This window comes from Dasypus novemcinctus, chromosome 3 (genome assembly GCF_030445035.2).
Source record: "Dasypus novemcinctus isolate mDasNov1 chromosome 3, mDasNov1.1.hap2, whole genome shotgun sequence".
Taxonomy (NCBI): domain Eukaryota; kingdom Metazoa; phylum Chordata; class Mammalia; order Cingulata; family Dasypodidae; genus Dasypus; species Dasypus novemcinctus.
The window spans coordinates 113,434,698-113,456,928 of record NC_080675.1 but is presented as its reverse complement, the minus strand read 5'-3'; the positions used below and the strand labels follow the sequence as shown (position 1 = coordinate 113,456,928).

Sequence of the window (22,231 nt, the reverse complement as noted above, 5' to 3'; positions counted from 1 at the left end):
GAGCCCTGCCAGAGACCTGGAGGTGTTGGTTGACCCGGCCTCTTAGGGCAGGGGGAAGGTGCTGGGCCGAGGGAGTGCCCTGGGGGTGGGGCCCCAGCCTGCTTATAGGACTGTGGCTCCTCTGGCGCTGGCCCATTCACGGCTGGTTCCATCCACTTGGGATAGTTGCTGCCACCCAGCCAGGGAGCAGGCGTCGTTGGAAGCGCCTGGCCCTGGAAAAGAGCCAGAAGTATTGGCATGGAGAGCCTGTCACCCAGGGGGCCCCCTGGCCATCCTCACCAGGTAACAGTGTTTGCTGGGTCCACGGCACCTGGCAGGGCAAGGCCTGGGATCAGGGTATAGCCTAAGAAGTTTGGCACAGCTTCTTGAGATCGGGTGGTTCTGGTCTCTGGAGAGGGCCTGGGCCCCAGACCTGGAAGAAAGGAAGGGAGACAGGATGAAGGCATCTGTGTGTGGGATGTGGAGCACCTGGTAAAGGACAAGCCAGATCCGCAGGAGCAGAGGCACAGGGAAGCACGAGTGAGGTCAGCCAGAGCCGCCTCTCTCCCCCATGAGTCATCAGGCGGCAGCAGGCTGGGAGCCCTGCTCCCTGGCGTGCTCGCATCCCTCCACCAGGGAACATGGGCTGCATGTCACAGAAGGAGACCCATCAGGCCCACAGCCCACCGCCGTGGGGCAGTGATTTCCTGGAACTGGCTGGAGCCCAGGGATCCCCCAGAGTGCCCAGTAGCTCTGGAAGCTCATCCCCACTCTACACTAATTATTTCCTGGGCCCAAGAGCTATACGACTGCAACCGGGCCAAGGAGCTGACGATCTGCTCACATCCACCCTGCCACTCTGCTTCCTTTTAGCCTAGATTTCTCATCCTTCATCACCCACCCCACCCATGCCTTTCCTCGGAGCAGGCACCATGGCCAGCAAGGCTGGCTCCCCAGGTCTTTCCTGGTTCTCCAAACAGAGGCCACGAAGGGAGCAAGTGTGCCCAGCTCTCTGTCCTGAGATCCCGTGCCTCATTTGCAGGCCCTGTCAGGCTTCTGGAACCTTGGCCCTGACTTGGGTCCAGACAAGCAGCTCTACACTGGGGCAGGCATCAGAATCCTGGGGGCGGATAGCGAGGGGCCCATCCCCAGAAGATCACACCTGCCGCCCCAGCCTGCGTCAGCCTGAGGTCCTGAGGACCCACCCACAGGCAGACATCTGGTGGGAGTGCCCTGATGGGGGTCTGGGAGGGCCAGGTGTGGAGGGGGTTGGGCAGCTCTGACTCCACCATCTCCTCCCCCAGGAGGAGCCTCCAGAACAGCGAGCTGTGGGGGTTGCTGAGGTTTCCCTCTCCATCCTCATCTCCCAGGAGAACGCTAGGCCATCTTCTGGGTGCTCTGTGTTAGCAGTGGTCTTAGAGGTGATGAGAACTGGGCTTTCACCTTAGGAAAAATACCTTGCCAGGGCCTTGTGGGCTTTCTGAGGGTAGAGAGGCACCCAGGGATTGGTGGGGGAAATGGGCAATGACCTTTGAATTGGGACTAGTGACTGAAAAAAAAGTGGGGACATGTCTTAATAAACAAAGTGGCTTTAAAACATCACCACAGGCTGGAGAAGCATAGGGGTGAGACCTTGCCCCGTCTTAGAGTGGGGTGTTGGAGTGCAGCCCTCTCCCAGGCCCAGAACCCCAGAAGGCACTTTCTCTGGGGGCAAGGAGGAAATGGAGCCAGGTAGTTTTAAAAAATCGTTACATCTCTGCCATTAAGACCTATAGAGTTGAAATGTTGCTTGTGTCACTGGAGTTAATCCCCAAGAAGGGAGAAACAAATCTACCTTGCTTGGGGGATCCTGTGTCCTCTGCCACAAAGCTGAGAGCAACGCGAGGGATGCTCCGTGCCTCTTGCCAGCTCAGCATCACGCCCCAGAAGAGGGAAGATGCAGGGGCCAGGGGAGAAGACTGAGGGGCAGGGGCTCCAAGTAGCGTGTGGCTTTGATGTGGCCCATCTGTGAGGAGTGGGGAGTTGGGTCCCCCTGGGTTCTGAGCCTGCCCCCAGCAGGCAGTGCAGAGGGTCTTGGGCACCTGTACAGAGCAGAGAGCAGCCTGGTGGGAGTGGGGACCTCCCGCCCACATGCACAGAGGGCTTTGGCAAGTGGCACTGTCTCGGAGAGTGCAAGGCAGGAAAACAGCTTTAGTTTCAGCACATCACTGTCTCCCAACCAAGCAATGTCAAAAATGTGCCACCCAAGAACCGCCTCAGGGTAGGAGCAAAGGGGTGGAGGGGAGGTGCAGGGTGGATGCGCTCTTGCTCAGTGTGGGTCTAGCTGGTAGCAGAGCCCTCTGGGTGGCAGAAGCCCCCCCACGCTTTTTCTCTCTCATGCGGTGCTCGTGCGTGCGGGTTCTTCACCAGGGCGGCCACGCCGCTCAGCTCCAGGGGGCGCGTTTCCCTCCTTGCTCAGCCTCCCGGTGCGGGTGATGCTCTTCCCCCCTCACCCCCCCCTTCGAACGGCTCACTTCCCACAGGCCCTTCCTTCTGGCGCCAAATGCCCCCTGGCCATCGTGTGCACGGTCCCTTTCGAGGATGCAAAGCCAGCTGCCTTCCCTGGGGGTCCAGCCCACAGGAGAAGTGCGCCTTTGTCCTGCCAGACTCATGCGAGTTACCTCAGAGAGCAGGGGCTTATAAGACCCCCGCGGGGATAGCCAGAGAAAGCCCCCAGCCAGACCCGGGAGAGCGGACCCCAGGGCCCGGCTCTGAGCAGCGACGAGCGGCCTCTGCGTTTTCCTCCTGCAGCCCGCACTCTGCTCGCGTCCGTCCTCGGGGCTGGCGCCCCCTAGGCTCCTTCCTCCTTGTCACTCCAGCTTGTCTGTGGCCCGATGGGCCTCGCTGGCATTTAACACACGATGACCTTTGACCTGCAGCCTGATGTTTTGGGGGTTTCCAAATCCAAGCCCCAAGAGAGGGCAGATGGGCTGAGCCCCAGTTCAGTCCCTGAGGAGGTCACAGGCCGCTGGTCTCCGCAGGGCCTGGTGCCCCTTGAGCCGAGCACCTGCTTTGGTCCAGGGGGCTGGGGGCGGGGGTGCGGGACAGCAGGGCCACGGGCTTCACAGAAGGGCTGGGAGCTCTGGGTGGCAGGTCCCAAATGCACACGCCCAGTGTGGTGGCAGTTCCTCAACTCCCCCTTCCTTGCCTTCTCCACTCCACCGAGCAGTCCTGCCCCTAAAGGGGTCGGCTCCACAAATCCCACTGCCTGGGGTGTAGTCTCTGTTACCTGAGCGCTGCAGCCTGGGACCAGGACCCCCAGGGCAGGGCATCCCCAGGGCTCAGGGGAAGCCTCTGCACACAAGGGGCAGGGGCGTGTGCGCTTACGGGGGATCTGCCCGTAGAGCAGGTCCAGGGGTTTGGGTGAGGGAAGGGCCTGGAGGAACTCGCAAGTTTGCTGTTTCTCCCCAGGGGGAGGCCTCTGCCTGCTGCCAGCTCACCGTGAGGGTCCTGGAGGCGCGGAACCTCCCGTGGGCCGACCTGAGTGAGTGACCGTCTTCTGGGGCTGAGGGGCCACGGGAAAGGCCGGATGCGGGCCTTGGGGCTGGTGGCACGGGGGCCTGGAGAAGAACCTGGAGAGGCTGGGAGGAGATCTCTCTCAGACTGTTCTCTTGGCTCTGGCAGCGAGCGAGGGGGACCCGTATGTGATCATAGAGCTGCCAACTGCACCCGGGACGAAGCTCAAGACCAAAGCAGTCACCAACTCCAGCCACCCTGCGTGGAACGAAACCTTCCGTTTCCGAATCCAGCCGCAGGTCAAGGTGAAGGCCTGGCCGCCGCACTGAGGTCAGGCTGTACCCCCAGGGAGGTTTCAGAGGAAGAAGCCCGCGCTCTTCCGGGGCTCAGTCAGAGAAACCCTGCGGAGGAGGCTCAGTGCGCGCCCATAGCCCACGCCGCCTGGCTGAGCCACTGCCCTCTGACCAGCTGCTTTCCCTCTCTAAGCCCCTGTAAATGAGGACAGTAAGAGTCCCCTCCTGTTTGTCATTCTGGAGTTAAACGAGAGCATCCGTGGAAGCCTCTTAGCCAGGTGCCTGGCACATTAGGGAACCACCAAGGCAGGGAGGAAGCAGAAATTATTTGAAATAATTTTTATTTTTGATAAAAACAAAACTTAGGAGAGGGAAATTAGGAACTTTGCTGGATATCCTTATATTTCTTTTAGGTCTAACAACATGTGCTGGCCCTGGGCATCAAGTCAGGGTTCAGAAGAGGGGAGCTCTTGTTGCTCTGTGTAGATGACGGGCCAAGTTACCGTTCTCGAATCCCTAGAACGTTCTGGAGCTGAGCATCTACGATGAGGACTCAGTCACGGAGGATGACGCCTACTTCAAGGTGCTCTGTGATGTCTCAGAAGTCCCGCCTGGCCAGCTGCTCCGGAAGACCTTCTCCCCGAGTCCCCAGGTGAGCGAGGAGGCCCCCTGCTCCGCAGAGGAGCCCCTCCCAGGTACATTGGCATAGTAATAGGAAGGGAGAAGGCCGGACCTTAACCACCAGGTCTGAATCACTTCCTAATCATCTAGAGAGGAAGTTTTGGGTGATGGGGAAATTCCTAATGCCCCTGAGAACAGTGTAACCAGCCCTCGGGGCACTAGTGGGCTCCATCACTCCTCATTGGCTGGATCCTCCCGTGGGGCCACCGCCTGCCTTACGAAGCAGAAGGCCTCTGTCTCCCTCTCCAGCAGGTTCAGGGGCTGGGGGTGGGACCCGGGTCCCCCTAAGGAAGCAGGTGAAAGGGGTGCGGGGAATCTTCAAGCCTCCCTCAGCCTGTGCCCCTGATCTTCCCCTTCAGCCTTTCCCAGAGATTTGGGGAAAACCCATTCTCTGAAGACTTATTGAAGCCGGTTAGGGAAAAGAGGAGAAGATGAGCCACAACATGGCTGACAGACAACACGGCCACGAGATCCCACCAAGACCTTGACCTTGACCTTGAGGTCCCACTTTCCGGGCAGAGGGAAGGCCCCAGATATTCCAAATAGGTCTTACAATTGGCCCCTACTATTGGTGGGGTAACCAATAATAGCTGGGGCCCCTCCCCTTAACATTAATAATGGAAGGAATAATTAATAGCTTAGAAGGTGGCCACACAAGCCAAATCTTGCTCTCTCTGCCTAGAGGAGCCTGCACCAAATCTCAGTGCGTATTCCCATTCTTCTCTCCCACTTTTCAGCAAGTTCTGTTCTTTGCCCCCATCTCCCAATAAGTTCTTTTTATTGACCTAACTAAGCTGCTATGTTCTTAATTTTTTTTTTTTTATGTGACATAGCCAAGAGCCTAGAGGAATCCAACACTTTCCCAACTTCATTACTAGCTGTGGGTAACTCGGGCATTCTCTTTCCCTAAGCCTCAGTTTCCTCATCTGTGAAATGGGAATAATTAAAACACAGTACCCCTTGAGACTGCTTGATATGACAAGATAATGCACATAAAAGAATTGTGTCACCTTTAAAGATGTATGTAACTGTTGATGGCTTGCTCATCCTCTTTGATTTTAGGGGCAGGAGGAGCTGGATGTGGAGTTCCTGGTGGAGGAGACGTGAGTAACATCACAGGCAGGAAGCGTCTCAGGACTCAGGCTCTAGTTAGGGAGAGGGCGTCCCTGGCCTGACCCAGAGCTCCCTGTTGGTCAGTCCAGCTGAGATTCTCTGTCCCTCATCTCCCCACGCCCGGCCTGAGAGTTCTGGCAGAGAGATTCTCTTTGAGAGATGAGGAGAAGAAGCTCGTTTCCTCTGCCCTGTTCTCTCCCATCCATCTATGAGTCTTCAGAAGCACTCCCTCCCCCCGAGTCCTATCCAGGGCTTAGAGAGCCCTCAGTATCACCCAGGGAGACCCTACACGGGCTGGGCCCTCAGCTGGGAGGGGGGCAGGTCAATGCAGGAAGCATTTGCTTTTGCAAGACCAGACTCCCCAGACAGTTGTATTTTTCCAGGTCAGACCACCCAGAAATCCTCATCACCAATGGAGTCCTTGTGGTAACTGCCTTCCCCAGGCTTATGGGGAGGACCCGAAGGGGAGCCCCAGAGCAGAGAGTGGGGTGTGGTGGGTCCAGGGGCAGCTGCTTGGGGTGTGGACAAGAAGGGGCAAGGCAGGGATGGGGCTTTGTTAAAACACCCCTGGCCTCCATCTGGGTGGATATCTGGGGCCGTGGGGCTTGGAGGTGGGTGGAGAGAGGGGAGGCCAAGATGCTTTAGAAGTTTTCTATTCAGAGTGGTTCTGGGACCAGCAGCATCCGCAGGGGGTTGTTCCAGAACATCCAGCTTTGGCTATCAGGGTGCAGTGGGTCAGCAATGGGGTGAGGGGTTCCCGTATCCAACCCCATGCTGGGCCCCACTTCTTGCTCAGCGTGTGGTGGGTTTGGGACAGAGGGACTCAGAGGGCTGGGGGCGAGGGACCTCAGCTTACCTGGCAGAGCCTCTGTCCACGATGTGGTCTGCCCCAGGCCCGAGAGCTGTCCCGCCTGGACGTGCGACTGGACGGCACGGGGAGCACGGCCCTGGGCCCAGGTGAGCCCGTGCAGTACCAGGTCTGGACTCTGCCTGAAGCCTGTGGGGAGGAGTGGGGCAGGATGGGAGAAGAGGGCTGCGGGGAGACCTGTACAGGGTGGGAGGTGAGCAGAATAAGGCAGAGCTTGCCTCTCCTTCACGAAGGGCAGCAGGCTCCCCTGGGCAAGCGGGTCCCCTGGCCTTGGGGAAGCACGTTGCAGGAGGAGGGAGTCCCGTGGGGTTGTGGGCCTGGCAGGCTGGGGATTCCCTCAGAATCCTATCGACCTGGTAGCCTGGTCCAGCCTCCCCGGCCTCAGCCGCGTCAAGGCCGGTTGCCTAGGTCTGAGCTGTCAGCTCAGGCCGACAGACATGCAGGCCTCTGGCCTGACCTGCCCGCGCTCTCCCCCAGATCAGGACCAGCTGGAGCTGGAGCTGGTGGTGAAGGGGTCATATGAGGACACGCAGACCTCTGCCCTGGGCCTAGCCTCTGCCCTCCGCTTCCACTACCTGGCGGCCCAGGAGACAGAGCTGAGTGGGTGCCTGAGGGTGAGTCTTGGCTCTGGAGCTCTCCGGTCAACCCCAGCCTTCGGCCAGCGTGGGCTGCTGCGGGCCCTCCCTGGCCTTCCCCCTGGCCCCTAAGGCCAGGCCCACGGAGGTCTTGTCACACAAGGCCCCAGGCCTTGAGCAGCAGACAGGGCAGGTCACCAGAGGCCGGGTGAGGGGTGCTACAGCCATGCAGTCTGCTTTAAACCCTTCCATGCTCCCTCCAATGATGCTCTGAGAATAAACTCCTACGTGTGTGGCCCACAAGACCCTGCACAGCCTGTCCCCTGCCTGGCCCTGCTTCCTCTTTTTGCTCCCCGCTCCCCTTCGTTCACGTTGCTCCAGCCACACGCGTCCCTTCTTGCACCTCCAGCATGCCAAGTACTTGCCCCGTCCTTGCCTGGCTCCTTCCAAACCTGCCTCCTCCTCCTCCACCTCTTTCACATCTCAGCTTCAATGTACACCTCTGCAGAGAGGCCTTCCTTGACTCTCACCTAAAAAGACCCACCCATCCCGTCTTTGGTTACTCTGTCATATCACGCAGCTTATTTCCTTCATCACACTCACATCACTTAGTGATCTGTTTCTTTATAAATTAATACATGGAATAGAGTTAGAACAATTCCTTATACTAAATAAATGTTAACCACTATTGTTTTTGTAATTATCGGGGAATATCAGGGAAATACTCTTTCGGTCTGGATAGCTGTGCCTCTCTACTCAGTAAGGATTGTGGGATGAATGAATGAATAAATGAACGAATGTTTGAATTCTTCCTTCCAGAGTGCTGCGGGCAGCAGCTGGGACCTGGGCGGCTCAGATGGGCACTTCGCCGTGCCCCTGAAGTTCCTGGCCGTGGGGAAGGAGGTGACCATCGACGTTCCTGCCCCCACCGTACGTATTCTCACCTTGATGGGCTCCACCAGGGAGAACGAGCACAAGGAGAGTCCAAGGCTCCCAGGGGACGGCCTTGCTCCCCGCAGGGTCCAGGACATTCTGAGCAGGGTCTCTTGTTTTGATTTCAGGCCCCAGAAGTGAGGCTGCAGTTCAAGGCAGAGGCCTGGTAAGGGACGTCCGTATCAGTGGGGGGCAGGCGGGAGGCTCACGGGGGAGGGTGCTGTGGAAAGGGGTGCTCCTGAGCAGGAGGCCGGCTGGCAGCTGACTGTGGGCTCCACCAGCCTGTGGCTGAGCTTTGCCGGTGGCCCTGACCCCGGGATCCTCCTCTGTCCCAGCCCTGAGGAGCTGGCTGTACACCTGGGCTTCGACCTGTGTGCGGAGGAGCAGGCCTTTCTGAGCAGGAGGAAGCAGGTGGTGGCCAAGGCTCTGCAAAAGGCTCTGCAGCTGGAGGGAGACCTGCAGGAGGATGAGGTTTGGGGGTGCTTGGGGGGAGTGTGGGTGCTGCTAACCTGGACTGGCCTCAGGGAGCACCTGATTCCTCTAGCCTCTCCTGTCAGCAGGGAAAGGGAGGGGGCGGTGTGGGGAGATACGGGGGTGCTGGGGATCTCGTCCCTCTGGGGTCTGTCCTGGGCTGAGAGCTCTTGCTTCCTGGGAAGGGGCTGGACTCGAGCGCTAACCCTCTCTCTATCAGGCCCTGACGAGGAAGCCCCTTCCCGGGAGGCGGGGCCCTGGGGGAGGCAGGTGACAGCTCTGTCCTGTCCTTGCGCTCTGCTCAGCCAGCCTGTCTGTGTGGGGTCCAGGTCCCCGTCGTGGGCATCATGGCCGTCGGAGGGGGCGCCCGGGCCATGACCGCGCTCTACGGCCACCTGTTGGCCCTGCAGAAGCTGGGCCTCCTCGACTGCGTGACCTACTTCAGTGGCATCTCGGGCTCTACATGGTGAGGGGCCCTAGGACCGGAGGAGCAGCAGAGACGGTCCAGAGGCTTCCCGGCCGCCCTGGGCTGGGATAGGGCAGGCACCAGAGGGACCCTCTATATGGAAAGCGAGGGGGTGTGATTCGTATGGTCCGACCCGAGAAGTCTTTCTCAAAAGGAAGAAACCACTTCCAGAGGCCCTGCTCTCAGCGAGGCAGCAGAGGGGCCAGTTCCCGGGCACTGCTGAAGAGGTGTGAGGCGGCAGGTGCAGACAGCTGGGTTGGAGGCTCATCTCCACCACTTACAGGCTGGATAACCTTGGACAGCTACCTCTTTTGATTCTCAGTTGACTCACTTCCAAGATGGTATCATAATACTGTATACCCCATGGGATTAGAGTGAGATAACCCAAGAAAAACATAAAGCATAATGTCTATGTGTAACAGGAGCTCCAACCTGGTAGCTGTTTTTTTCTGTACTCCCCCCAGATACTCTCTAGGGTTGTTTTCCTTATAATCCCTATAGTTACAGAGAAGGAAACTGAGGCTCAGTGATGTTATTTTACCCAAGGACAGCATTGCTTCCCTCCAGCCTCCACCTGCCTATGTTGAGTTGGAACATTTCACTGTTAGAGATTCATTCCTTTGAGTCTTTTTGAAATGTGACTTTAAGGAGTAAGAAGTACTATTACTATTAGCTAAAATCTCAGTGGAGTTCAGGTGACACTTTTTGACAAGGAATATCTTAAAGTGCTTTAGGTTAGGCCCAAGAAGATGGGAGGAGTAGATCTAGAACTGTACTGTCCACTAAGGTAGCCACTAGCCCCATGTGGCTATTGACTATTTGAAATGTGGCCAGTCCAAATTGGGATGTGTGATAAATATAAAATACACGGTGAATTTTGAATACTTGGTTTGGAAAAAAAAAGAATGAGAATTATGTCAATTTTTTATTTTGCTTACATGTTGAATTGCTCGGTTTTGGATATATTGAGTTAAATAACATTATTAAAAGTGATTTTACCAGTTTCTTTTTACGTTTTTTAATGTGGCTACTAGAAAAAAAAATACACATGTGAGCCCACATTATCTTTTTTATTTTTAATTTTTTTAATCTTTCTTTTTTTAAAGACACACAGATCACACAAAATGTGACATTAAAAAATATGAGGTTCCCATATACCCCACTCCCCACACCCCGACTCCTCCCACATCAACAACGTCTTTCATTAGTGTGGTACATTCACTGCATTTGATGAGTACCTTTTGGACACTGCTGTATAGCATGGATTATAGTTTCCATTGTAGTTTACCCTCTCTCCCAGTCCATTCAGTGGGTTATGGCAGGATATATAATGTCCTGCGTCTGTCCCTGCAATATCATTCAGGACAATTCCAAGTCCCGAAAATGCCCCCACATCACACCTCCTTTACCCTCTCCCTGCCCTCAGCAACTCCCGGGGCCACTGTCCCCACATCAATGACATAATTTGTTCCACTGCTAGAGTCACAATAATCCTATAGTAGAATACCAGTAAGCCCACTCGAGTCCACATTTGATTCCTCCATCCTGAGGACCCTGGGGTGGCCACCACACCCTTTATATGGGACAAGGCTGGCCTAGAGGGAGACAAAGCCAGAGAGGCGGAGCCACGTGCTGGGAGAGGTTCCCGTGGGAAGGCGGAATCACAGTGTCCCGGGCGGGATCTCAGCCTCCCATTGACCCTGTCCCCTGTTCTCCCAGGACAATGGCCCACCTGTACGGGGATCCTGAGTGGTCGCAGCGGGACCTGGAGGGGCCCATCCGATACGCCCGGGAGCACCTGGCTGAAAGCAAGCTGGAGGCCTTCTCCCCAGAGCGTCTGGAGAGCTACCAGCGGGAGCTGGAGCTACGGGCCCAGCAGGGCCACCAGCTGACCTTTGTGGACCTGTGGGCCCTTGTGCTGGAGTCCATGCTGCACGGCCAGGTACGGGGCGCATGCGCAGGTGAAGAGTGTGTACGTGGGCCCGTGGGCCGGGCTGGGGCACCCACGCGGCTGGCGCGGGCGTGCGTCTTTCTCACTGGGTGAGAGAGGCTGGAACTGGGTTTCTAAAGGATGTGAGAACCACGATGCTCTAGTGTCTGCCCAAGTTTTGGGGGATGCCATCTTTCTGAGTCAGACTATTCAACTAATTGCCATGAAACAGAATTTCTGCATCTCTTAGGAGTGAGGGACCAGGAAGTGTCGAAGTCAATTAAGCAAACAAGGCTTTTGCACTGTACGTAAGAGTCAGTGAGCTTGCCAGAACCACTTTGATTTTATTTATCCTGCAATTTGAAGTGTATTGTTGTTCTTCTTCTTCTTCATCTTCAGGGTGATGTTTAGAGCACAGACTCTGGAACCAGACTCCCTGGGTTTTAATCCCAGTTCTGCCTCTTACTAGCTCTGTGACCGTAGGCAAGTTACTTAACCTCTCTGTGCATCAGTTTTCTCATCTGTACAATAGAGGTGAGAACAGTATTTACCTTTAGGTTTGTTATAGGTACTCGAGTGGTTGCTTTGGTGTAGAGTAAGCATCATCTAAGTGTTAGCTACTATAGTTACTATTGTCCGAATACTGTCAAGATAAAACTGAGCAATTTTTAAAATACAGTACTCCATTAAGGAAAGTGTGCTAAGCGTACTACTCCAAGTATCATTTGTTGAACTCTTTCTCCACTGATGTGCTTTGCAGTTTCATGTGTTAGGTTTCCTAATTCTCAGGACTCTTCCTGAGCTCTCTCTCCTGTTCTAACGGGGCAGATTATCTCTATGCCAATGTCATGCTGAATTAATTACTATAACTGTGTAATAAATCTGATAGGGTAAGCTCGTCCCCATCCTTACCTTGGTTCTTCTTTGAAATTGTCTGGGCTACTCTGGGCCCTTTTCTCATCTATATACATAATAGAATCAGCTAGAGTTTAATGATAAATGCTGTTGAGTTTTTTAATGAAATAGCCTTGAATTTATCAATATTATTGATATTGATGTTCAGGAAGCTGAACATTTCTGTCCATAAAAGTGGTATATGTCACCATTTATTTAGGTTATCTTTAATATTATAAATTAAAAATTTTTTTTGTTTCTTCAGTGAAGAATCGTGCATCTTTGTTAGATTTTTTTTTAAAGATTTCTTTATTTCTCTCCCCCCTCCATTGTCTTCTCTCTGTGTCCACTCACTGTGTGTTCTTCTGTGTCTACTTGTATTCTTTGTCAGCGGCACCAGGAATCTGTGTCTCTTTTTGTTGCGTCATCTTGCTGCATCAGCTCTCCGTGTGTGCGGTACCATTCCTGGGCAGGCTGCGTTTTTTTCACACGGGCAGCTCTCCTCGAGGGGCGCACTCCTTGTGCATGGGGCTCCCCTACACAGGGACACCCCTGCATGGCACGGCTCTCCTTGCACACATCAGCACTGCGCATGGGCCAGCTCCACACAGATCAGGAGGCCCTGGGTTTGAACCCTGGACCTCCCATATGGTAGGCGGACACTCTTATCAGTTGAGCCAAATCCGCTTCCCTATATTTCTTTCTTGATACCATATATTTTTGTTGCTTTTGTTTTTACTAATATCTATTGCTATAGCCTCCCTTTTTAATATTATTTACTTTGTGTTTTCTCTTTTTATTTGCTCAATTTCACCACAGGTTTGTCTGTTATCTTAGGTTTCTTGAACCAATTTTTGCTGTTCTAACTTTTTCCTCTTGTTTTATATTTCACTAGATCTGAAGTTATCTTTATTGTCTTTCATCTGCTTTATTTGTGTTTACCCTGTTATTCTTTTTCTAGTTTCTTCATCTAATTTTCACGTTTAGCTCACATGCTTTCAAAGCTATGGATTTAATGCTATACATTTCCCTCTGTATTAGTCAGCTAAAGGGGAGCTGATGCAAAATACCAGAAATTGGTTGGTTTTTATGAAGGGTATTTATTTGGGGTAGGAGCTTACAGATACCAGACCGTAAAGCATAAGTTACTTCCCTCAGCAAAGTCTATTTGGAACAAGATGGCTGCCGACGTCTGCAAGGGTTTAAGCTTCCTGAGTTCCTACGTTCCTGGGGCTTGCTTTACTCTGGCTTCAGGGTTCTTTCCTTCCTGGGGCTACTCTTTCCTCTGCGTGCTGACTTCCCAGAGCTCCTGTTTAAGTCTTCAGCATCAAACTTCAAAATCAAAACTCCAACTTTAAAAGCCCCCAACTCTGTTCTTCGCCCTGCCTTTTGTCTGTGAGTCCCACCCAGCAAGGGATGGGAACTCAACACCCTAATCATAACTCAGTCATGCCCAGGTTCAGATCAGATTACAAGCATAATCCAATATTTCTTTTCGGAATTCATCAATTATATCAAACTGCTACACCCTCTGAAATAGTTTAGCTGCCTCCCATAAGTTTTAATTATCATTCACATCAATTACATCAAACTACTACACCCTCTGAAATAGTTTAGCTGCCTCCCATAACTTTCAGTTATCATTCACTTCCAAGTATTTTCTAATTTCCATTAAGATTCCTCCTTTATGGATTATTTAGAGATGTGTTTGAACATTTCTAAATTTATGGGTTTTTAAAAGTTTATTTTTATTATTTATTTCTAACTGGATTTTATTGTCATTAAAAAACGTGCTGCAGGTATGCTTGAAGACTGTATTTGCTAACTGCAGGCTGCAGGTTTCTGTATATGTTCAGTACATTAGCTTGCTAATTGTATAGTTGAGATCAAAGTTTTCATCTCTCTGATCAATTATTGAAAGAATAGTCTTAAAATTTCCCACCATGATTATGGATTTATTTATTCTTCTTTGTAATTTAGGCAAGTTTTGTTTTCTCTGTTTTGAATATCTGTAATTCCTTGTATATAAGATTAGAAAGAACTGTTACTTTTTCTTGATGAATTGTTCCATAGTGACCCTCTTCATACCTAATATTGCTTTTTGCCTTAAAGTTCGTTTTGTCTGCTATTAATAAAGCCATATGGCTTTCCTTTTTTTTATTTTTATTTTTTGTCTTTTTTAAAAAATGTTACATTAAAAAATATGAGGTTCCCATATACCCCACCCCCACTCCTCCCACATCAATAACCTCTTTCATCGTTGTGGCACATTCATTGCATTTGGTGAATACCTTTTGGAGCACTGCTGCACTGCCTGGATTATAGTTTACATTGTAGTTTACACTCTCCCCCAGTCCATTCAGTGCGTTATGGCAGGTTATATAATGTCATATGGCTTTCTTTTGATCATATTCTCCTGGATCATCTTTATCTGTCCTTTCATTTTCAACTTTTCTCTGTCTTTATGTTTTAAGTACATCTCTTACAAACAGTCCGTAGCTGGATTTTCTTTTTTTCAATCTAACAGTTTCTTTTCACTGGAGAAATTAGTCCATCAGCACATCTACTGCGATCACTGATTTATTTGAACTTACTTCCACCATTTACTTTTCATAATTTACCCTGATTTTTATTTTCTTTTTTCCTATCTTTTCTTTTATTTGGTATTGTTAAATGTTTCCTTTCCCAAATTTAGAAATTACATAAACTATTTCCATTTTATTATTTTATTGGTTTACCTTTAAGTATGCCTGTGTACTTAATTCAACAAAATCTAAAGTTAACCAGTAGTTCTATCTTCTTCCCAGACAATACAAGTACTATAGACTATTTGAACTCCAATTACCCCACATCATCTTACATATTATAATTATTTAGTCTTTTATTTGCATCTTGTTTTTTAACCCCTATGCAGTTACCCAAATGCTTACCAATTTCTTTGTTCATTAATTCTTGCATTCTGATCTTCTTTTCTGGGTTTAGTTCACTTCTTATGGAAATACAATTTTCAGAATTGAGGTTGTTTGGTATTAAACTCTCTAAATATTTGTCTATAAAAAGTCTTTATTTTACAGTCTTTTTTCTTAGTGATAGTTTATCTGTGTATAAAATTCTAGGTCAACAAAAGGATATGCTTTCTGCATTTGAAGATATTATTCCTCTGTTTTCTGTCTTCCATCATAACGACTCACAGGAATCTATTGTCTGTGTAATTGTCATCCATTTAAACGTGCTCTATCTATTCTTTCTTGCTGATTTTAAGATATTCTCTTTGTCTTTGATATTCTGCAGATTCACCATGATGTATCCAAGACTACATTTATTTTTATTTTTCCTGCTTAAGGTTTTTGAGAATTCTTTAATAAGAGTATTCATATTTTTCACCATTTCTGGAAAATTCATAGGCATGATCACTTAGAATATTTTCCTTCCCCTATTTATTATGATCTCTCCTGGAATTTCAGTTATACTTAAGTCATACCTTTTTGTTCTATTTTCCATGTCTTCTAACCTCCCGTTCTTATTTGTCATTTCTTTGGCTCCTTGTGCTACATTCTGTGTAAAATTTTCAGCTTTATCTTCCAGATCCCTAATGCTTATTTATTTATTTACTTTTTTTTTTTTTTTAGGAGGTACCAGAAATTGAACCCGGGACCTTGTATGTGAGAGGCAGGTGCTAAACCATCGAGCTACATCTGCTCCCCTATTTACTAATTATTTTAAAACTATGTCCAGCCTATCTTAAATCTACCCCCAGAGTTTTAAATTCCATTATTAGAGTTTTTATTCTTAGAAGTTACCTTTGGTGATTTTTCACCCTTTCTATTAACCTCATGTTTTCAAATCTTTCTTATATTTCTTTAAGTACTTTAAAGTTACTTGTTTTATATTCTATATCCAATAGTTAATTCAATATTTACCTTTAGGGTTCTTATCCTGCTGTTTATTACTTTTAGCAACTTTCACTCTTTGGTGGCTTATTTCCTTATATCTTTTCTACTTTTTTGCATTGTTTAATTAATCATTAATCTTTTTTTTTTTAAGACTTATTTTATTTATCTCTCTCCACCCCTCTTTGTTTTTACTTGCTGCATCTGTTCGTCTTCTTATTTCTTTAGGAAGAATTAGGAACCAAACCTGGGACCTCTGATGTGGGAGGGAGATGCCTAATCACTTAAGCCACCTCCATTCTCTGCTTTCGTTGTGTCTCTCTTTATGTTTTTCCTCTTGTGTCTTTTGTTGCATCATCTTGTCATGTCAGTTCACCACGCCTGCCCGTCACACCAGCTGCCATCTTGCTCATCCTCTTTAGGAGGCACTGGGAACCTCTGCTCCCTGCTTTGTTGCATCTCTCATTATGTTTTTCTTCTTGTGTCTCTTTTTGCATTATCTTGTGGTATCAGCTTTCTGTGCCTGCCTGTTGTGCCAGCTGTCTTCTTCACACAGACATCTTGTGTGGTAGGAGGGAGCACAATCACTTGAACCATATCTGCTTCCCTTAATCATTTTTTATTAAGAAAAATTTCAAACATACACAAAAGTAGTCAGAATAGTATAATGAATCTGCATTCACCCATCACCCAGCTTCAATGATTATCAATTTATGGCCAACCCTGTTTCAGATATACACTCCCTTTCTCCTAAATTATTTAGAGCCAAACTCTGACAATACAATTTCATCCATAAATACTTCAGTATACATTTCTAAATGAGAAGTACTAGTTGTATTTCTTTTAAAATGTACCCACAATGCCATTATTGCACTTAAAATTAATAATGAGGGGAGTGGGTGTGGCTCAAGCCATTGAGTGCCTGCTTCCCACATGGGAGGTTCTGGATTCAGTTCCTGCTGCCTCCTAAAAACAAAAACAAAACAACAAGCAAACAAATGAAAAAACCAACTCAGGGAAGCCAATGTGGCTCAATAGTTGAGCACCAGTTTCCTACATACAACGTTCTGGGTTCAATCCCTGGACCTGGTATCTCAAAAAAAAATAAAAAATAAATACTTAATATCACCAAATATCCACCCAGTACACACATTTTCTATTGTCAACTTATATTACTCTATAAAAAGCCTGTGAGGCTGGGGTTGAAGTTTGAGAGAGGATTTCTGATTGTTTCTGCCAGGTACTCATGGTTGCTCCCAACCAGGGAGTACTTTGGGTTAAGTTTCTGGCTTGCAGTTCCCTGGACTATAAAAGCAGTTTAAATTAAAAAAAAAAACAAACACACAAATCCATTTTATTGATACATATTTTTTATGTACAACTCAATTTTATTGATACATATTAAGAGAGCATACAATTTATCCAAAGTGTAAAATCAGGGAAACGGACTTTGGCCCAGTGGTTAGGGCGTCCGTCTACCACATGGGAGGCCCGCGGTTCAAGCCCCGGGCCTCCTTGACCCGTGTGGAGCTGGCCATGCGCAGTGCTGATGCGCGCAAGGAGTGCCGTGCCACGCAGGGTGTCCCCCGCGTAGGGGAGCCCCACGCGCAGGAGTGCACCCATAAGGAGAGCCGCCCAGCGCGAAGGAGGGAGCAGCCTGCCCAGGAATGGCGCCGCCCACACTTCCCGTGCCGCTGACGACAACAGAAGTGGACAAAGAAACAAGAAACAAGACACAGCAAAAAGACACAGCAAAAAGACACAGAAAACAGACAACCGGGGGAGGGGAGGGGAATTAAATAAATAAAAATAAATCTTAAAAAAAAAAAAAAAAAAAAAACAAAGTGTAAAATCAGTGGTATTTTGTATAATAACATAGTTGTACATTCATCAATTCAATCATTATTAGAGGATTTTCATTATTCCAATAATAAAATAATATAAAACAAAAACCAGACAAACAAAAATGTATCACCTCTCAAACTCTCTATGCTTCTGCTGCTGTATATAACTGCTTTTCTGGTTCTGTCTCTCTACTTTATATTTGTATTTACATCTTGTATAGATGGAGTCAAGCAATATGTAGTACCTTTTTTTTTTAAAGACTTATTTATTTAACACCCCCCACCCCCCCACCCCCCACCCCCGTTCTCGGTTCTCGGTGTCTATTTGCTGCGTCTTGTTTCTTTGTCCGCTTCTGTTGGTCGTCAGCGGCACGGGAAGTGTGGGCGGCGCCATTCCTCGGCAGGCTGCACTTTCCCTTGCGCTGGGCGGCTCTCCCTACGGGGCGCACTCCTTGTGCATGGGGCTTCCCTATGCGAGGACACCCCTGCGTGGCACGGCACTCCTTGCGTGTACCAGCACTGCGCATGGGCCAGCTCCACACGGGTCAGGAGGCCCGGGGTTTGAACTGCGGACCTCCCATGTGGTAGACGGACGCCCTAACCACTGGGCCAAGTCCATTTCCCAATATGTAGTACCTTGTGTCTACTTTCTTTCCCTTAGTATATTTCCTTCTTTTTTTCCCTTACTGGAAGATTATTAATATATTACTATAGTTTTCTTTGGTTGTATTTTTGCCTGATATTAACATATTGTAACATTAAAATTCATGCTCAGTTTCAAAGAAAAACAGTCTTATATATACAATATTACCCATTTTCATATTTCACATGAGGTTTTGCTATGCTATACAGTCCCATGCTACATTTTTTATCTTTCTAGTAATATACGTGACCTTAGACTTTCCCTTTCAACCAGTGTCATACGCATACAATAGTACTGCTAGTTATAAACACTATGATGTGCTTTCACCTTTTCTATTTATTTCCAAAGATTAACAACCTTTTTACCAATTCTGCACAGATTAATGCTCAGCTTTCCATTCTCTAACTTCATTCTACTTTCTGGTAACCTATATTCTAGTTATTAACTCTATGAGTTTACCCAATATATTTAGTTCATAAAAGCACAGTCATATTGTATTTGTCCTTTGGTATGTGGCTTGCTTCATGCAACATAATGTCCTCCAGGTTCAACTATGTTGTTAAATGCTTCGCGACTTCATTTCTTTTTATAGCTGCATAATATTCCATCTCGTGTGTGCAGCACAATTTGTTTATCCATTCATCCGATGATGGATGCCTAGGATGTTTCTATCTTTAGGTAATCATGAATAATGCCACTGTGACCATTGGTGTGCAGATGTCTGTGTCACTGCTCTCAGCTCTTCTGGGCATATACCTAGCAGTGGTATTGCTGGGTCATGTAGCAAATCTGTATTCACCTTCCTTAGGAACTGCCAAACAGTCCTCCACAGTGCTGTACCATTCTGCATTCCCACCAACAGTGAATAAGCATTCCTATCTCTCCACATCCTCTCCAACACTTATAGTTTCCCAACTTTTTAATAGTGGCCATTCTAATAGGTGTGAAATGGTATATCATTGTAGCTTTGATTTGCATTTCCCTAATCACTACAGATGTTGAACATTTTTTCATGTGTTTTTTAACCATTTGTATTTCTTCTTTGTACACGTCTATTCAGGTCTTTTGCCCATTTTAAAATTGGATCATTTGTCTTTTTTTTTTTAAGATTTATTTTATTTATTTCTTCCCACCCCCACCATCCATTCCCCCCATTTCCCCCGTTGTCTGCTCTCTGTGTCCATTCGCTGTGTGTTCTTCTATGTCTGCTTATATTCTCATTAGGCCAGGTCCAGGAACCGATCCTGGGACCTTCCAGAGTGGGAGAGAGGCGATTACTCTCTTGCGTCACCTCAACTCCCTGTTCTGCTACATCTTCTTATTTTCTCTCCTCTGTACCTCTTATTGCATCATCTTGCTGCACCAGCTCTCCACATTGGCTGGCACTCCTGTGCAGGGCAGCTTTCCCGCCCTGGGTGGATTCCCACGCAGCGGGGCACTCCTGTGTGAGGTGGCATTCCAGCATGGGTCGGCATTCCATGTGGGCCAGCTCGCTGCGTGGGCCAGCTTGCTCTTACCAGGAGGCCCTGGGCCTTGAACCCTGGACCTCCTCCTATATGGTAGACAGGAGCCCAATTGGTTGAGCCACATCTGTTTCCCCATTTGTCTTTACTGTTGAGTTGTAACATCTCTTTGTGTATCATAGGTATTAAACCTTTATAGGACATGTGATTTCCAAATATTTTCTCCCACTGAGTTGACTGCCTTTTTACCCTTTGACACAGTCCTTTGAGGTACAAAAGTGTTTAATTTTGAGGAGGGCCCATTTATCTAATTATTTTCTTTTGTTGGGCATGCTTTGGGTGTAAGATCCAAGAAACCACCACCTACCACAAGATCTTCAAGATATTTCCCTACATTTTCTTCTAGCAGTTTTATGGTCCTGGCTTTTATATTTAAGTCTTTGATCTATTTTGAGTTGATTCTTATTTAGGGAGTGAGATTGGGTCCTCTTTCATTCTTTTGTTTATGGATAGCCAGTTCTCTCAGCACCATTTGTTGAAGAGACTATTTTGTCCTGGTAACATAGACTTAGTAGGTTTGTCAAAATAGGTTGGCTGTAGAGGCGAGGGTTTATTTCTACACTCTCAATTCTATCTTTATGCCATTATGCCAATATCATGTTGTTTTAACCACTGTAGCTTTGCAATATGTTTCTAGGTCAGGCAGCGAAAGTCCTTCCATATCACTCTTCTTTTTTAAGATGCTTGTGGCTATCTGTGTGCACTTTCCTTTCAAATAAATTTGGTAATTGCCTTTTCTATGTCTGTAAAGTAGGCTGTTAGAATTTTGATTGGTATTACATTAAATCTATAAATCCGTTTGGGTAGAATTCACATCTTCATGATATTTAGTCTTCCAATCCATGAACATGGACTGTCTTTCCATTTGTTTTGGTCTTCTTTGATTCGTTTTAGCAGTGGTTTGTAGTTTTCTGATTATAGGTCCTGTCCATCTTTGGTTAAATTGATTCCTAGGTATTTGGGACTTTCTGTTGCTATCATAAATGGAAAATTTCCCCCTGATTTCCTCCTCAGATTGTTCAATACTAGTGTACAAAAAATTACTGATTTTCCATGTTGATCTTGTATCCTCTTCTTTGCTGAACTCATTTATTAGCTCAAGTAGCTTTGTCAAAGACAATTCAGAATATTCTAAATATAGGATCATGTCATCTATAAATAGTGAGAGTTTTACTTCCTCTTTTCCTATTTGGATACCTTTTTTTTTTCCTTGTCTAATTGCTCTAGCTAGAACTTCTATTACAATGTTGAGTAACAGTGGTGAAAGTGGGCATCCTTGTCCTGTTCCCGATCTTAGAGGGAAAGCTTTCAACATTTCTCCATGAATATGATGTTGGCACTGGGTTTTTCATGTATGCCTTTTATCATACTGAGGAATTTTCCTTCCATTCCTATCTTTCAAAGAGTTTTTATCAAGAAAGGATGCTGGATTTTGTCAAATACCTTTTCTGCATTGATCAAGATGATCACATGGTTGGTTTTTTTTCCTTTAATTTGTTAATGTGATGTCTTACATTAATTGATTTTCTTGTGTTGAACCACCCTTGCATACAAGGAATAAATCCCACTTGGTCATGGTATATAATTCTTTTGATATGCTATTGGACTCGATTTGCAAGTATTTTGCTGAGAATTTTTGCATCCATGTTCATTAGGGAGATTGGTCTGCAGTTTTATTTTCTTGTAGTATTTTTGTCTATCTTTGGTATTAGGGTGATGTTGGCTTCATAAAATGTGTTGGGTAATTTTCCCTCCTTCTTGAAATGTTTGGTAGATTTCACCTGTGAACCCAACTGTCCTGGACTTTTCTTTCTTGGGAGATTTTTGATGACTGTTTCAACTTCTTTAAATGTAATTGATTTGTTGACTCCTTGTATTTCTTGTAGAGTTATGGTAGGTATTTCTAACAATTTGTCCATTTCATCAAGATTGTCTGGGTTGTTAGTATACAGTTTCTCATAATATTGTCTTATCATCCTTTTTCTTTCTGGGGTCAGTCACCATGTCCCCCCTTTCATTTCTGATTTTATTTATTTGCATCTTCTTTCAGTTTTTTTGTTTGTTTGTTTGTTAGTCTAACAAATGGTTTGTCAATTTTATTGACCTTCTCAAAGAACCAGCTTTTGATTTTGTTGATTTTCTCTATTGTCTTGTGTTCTCAATTTCATTTATTTCTGCTCTAATCTTATATTATTTCTTTTCTTCCACTTGCTTTGGGATTGGTTTGCTGTTCTTTTTCTAGTTCTTCAGGTGTTCAGTTAGATTTATTTTTGGCACTTTCTTCTTTTTATTTTTAAGATTTATTTATTTACTTTTATTTTTTCTTTATTTATCCCCCCTTCCTCCTGATGGTTCTCTTGTTTGTCTGCTCATTGTTTGCTCGCCTTCTCCAGGAGGCACCAGGAACTGAACCCGGGACCTCCCACATGAAAGGGAAGTGCTCAGCAGCCTGAGCCACATCTGCTCCCCCTGGGCTGCAGTGTCTGCTGACTCGGACATCTGCTTGTTGTGGCAGAGGCAGAGTCTAGTTCATTGTAGAGGGAGGCAGCATCTGAGTTCGTTGTGGCAGGAAGTGGTGTCTGCTCATCTTCTTTAAGGAGGCACCAGGACCAAACCGGGACCCCCTAGGGGTA

General features: G+C 47.5%; 1 protein-coding gene across 1 annotated transcript in view; it reads left to right on the top strand.

Moving 5' to 3' along the window:
- Window positions 1–237: 237 nt before the first annotated feature.
- Window positions 238–22,231, top strand: part of PLA2G4D (phospholipase A2 group IVD) — a 34,051-nt gene continuing 12,057 nt past the window's right edge. The window contains exons 1-13 of the mRNA XM_058290068.1: window positions 238–282; window positions 3,430–3,502; window positions 3,643–3,779; window positions 4,288–4,419; window positions 5,511–5,551; window positions 5,945–5,987; window positions 6,455–6,518; window positions 6,907–7,043; window positions 7,824–7,934; window positions 8,066–8,103; window positions 8,273–8,408; window positions 8,738–8,874; window positions 10,594–10,816. Of these exons, the coding sequence (XP_058146051.1) occupies window positions 238–282; window positions 3,430–3,502; window positions 3,643–3,779; window positions 4,288–4,419; window positions 5,511–5,551; window positions 5,945–5,987; window positions 6,455–6,518; window positions 6,907–7,043; window positions 7,824–7,934; window positions 8,066–8,103; window positions 8,273–8,408; window positions 8,738–8,874; window positions 10,594–10,816 (1,317 nt within the window). The remainder of the gene's footprint in view (window positions 283–3,429; window positions 3,503–3,642; window positions 3,780–4,287; window positions 4,420–5,510; window positions 5,552–5,944; window positions 5,988–6,454; window positions 6,519–6,906; window positions 7,044–7,823; window positions 7,935–8,065; window positions 8,104–8,272; window positions 8,409–8,737; window positions 8,875–10,593; window positions 10,817–22,231) is intronic.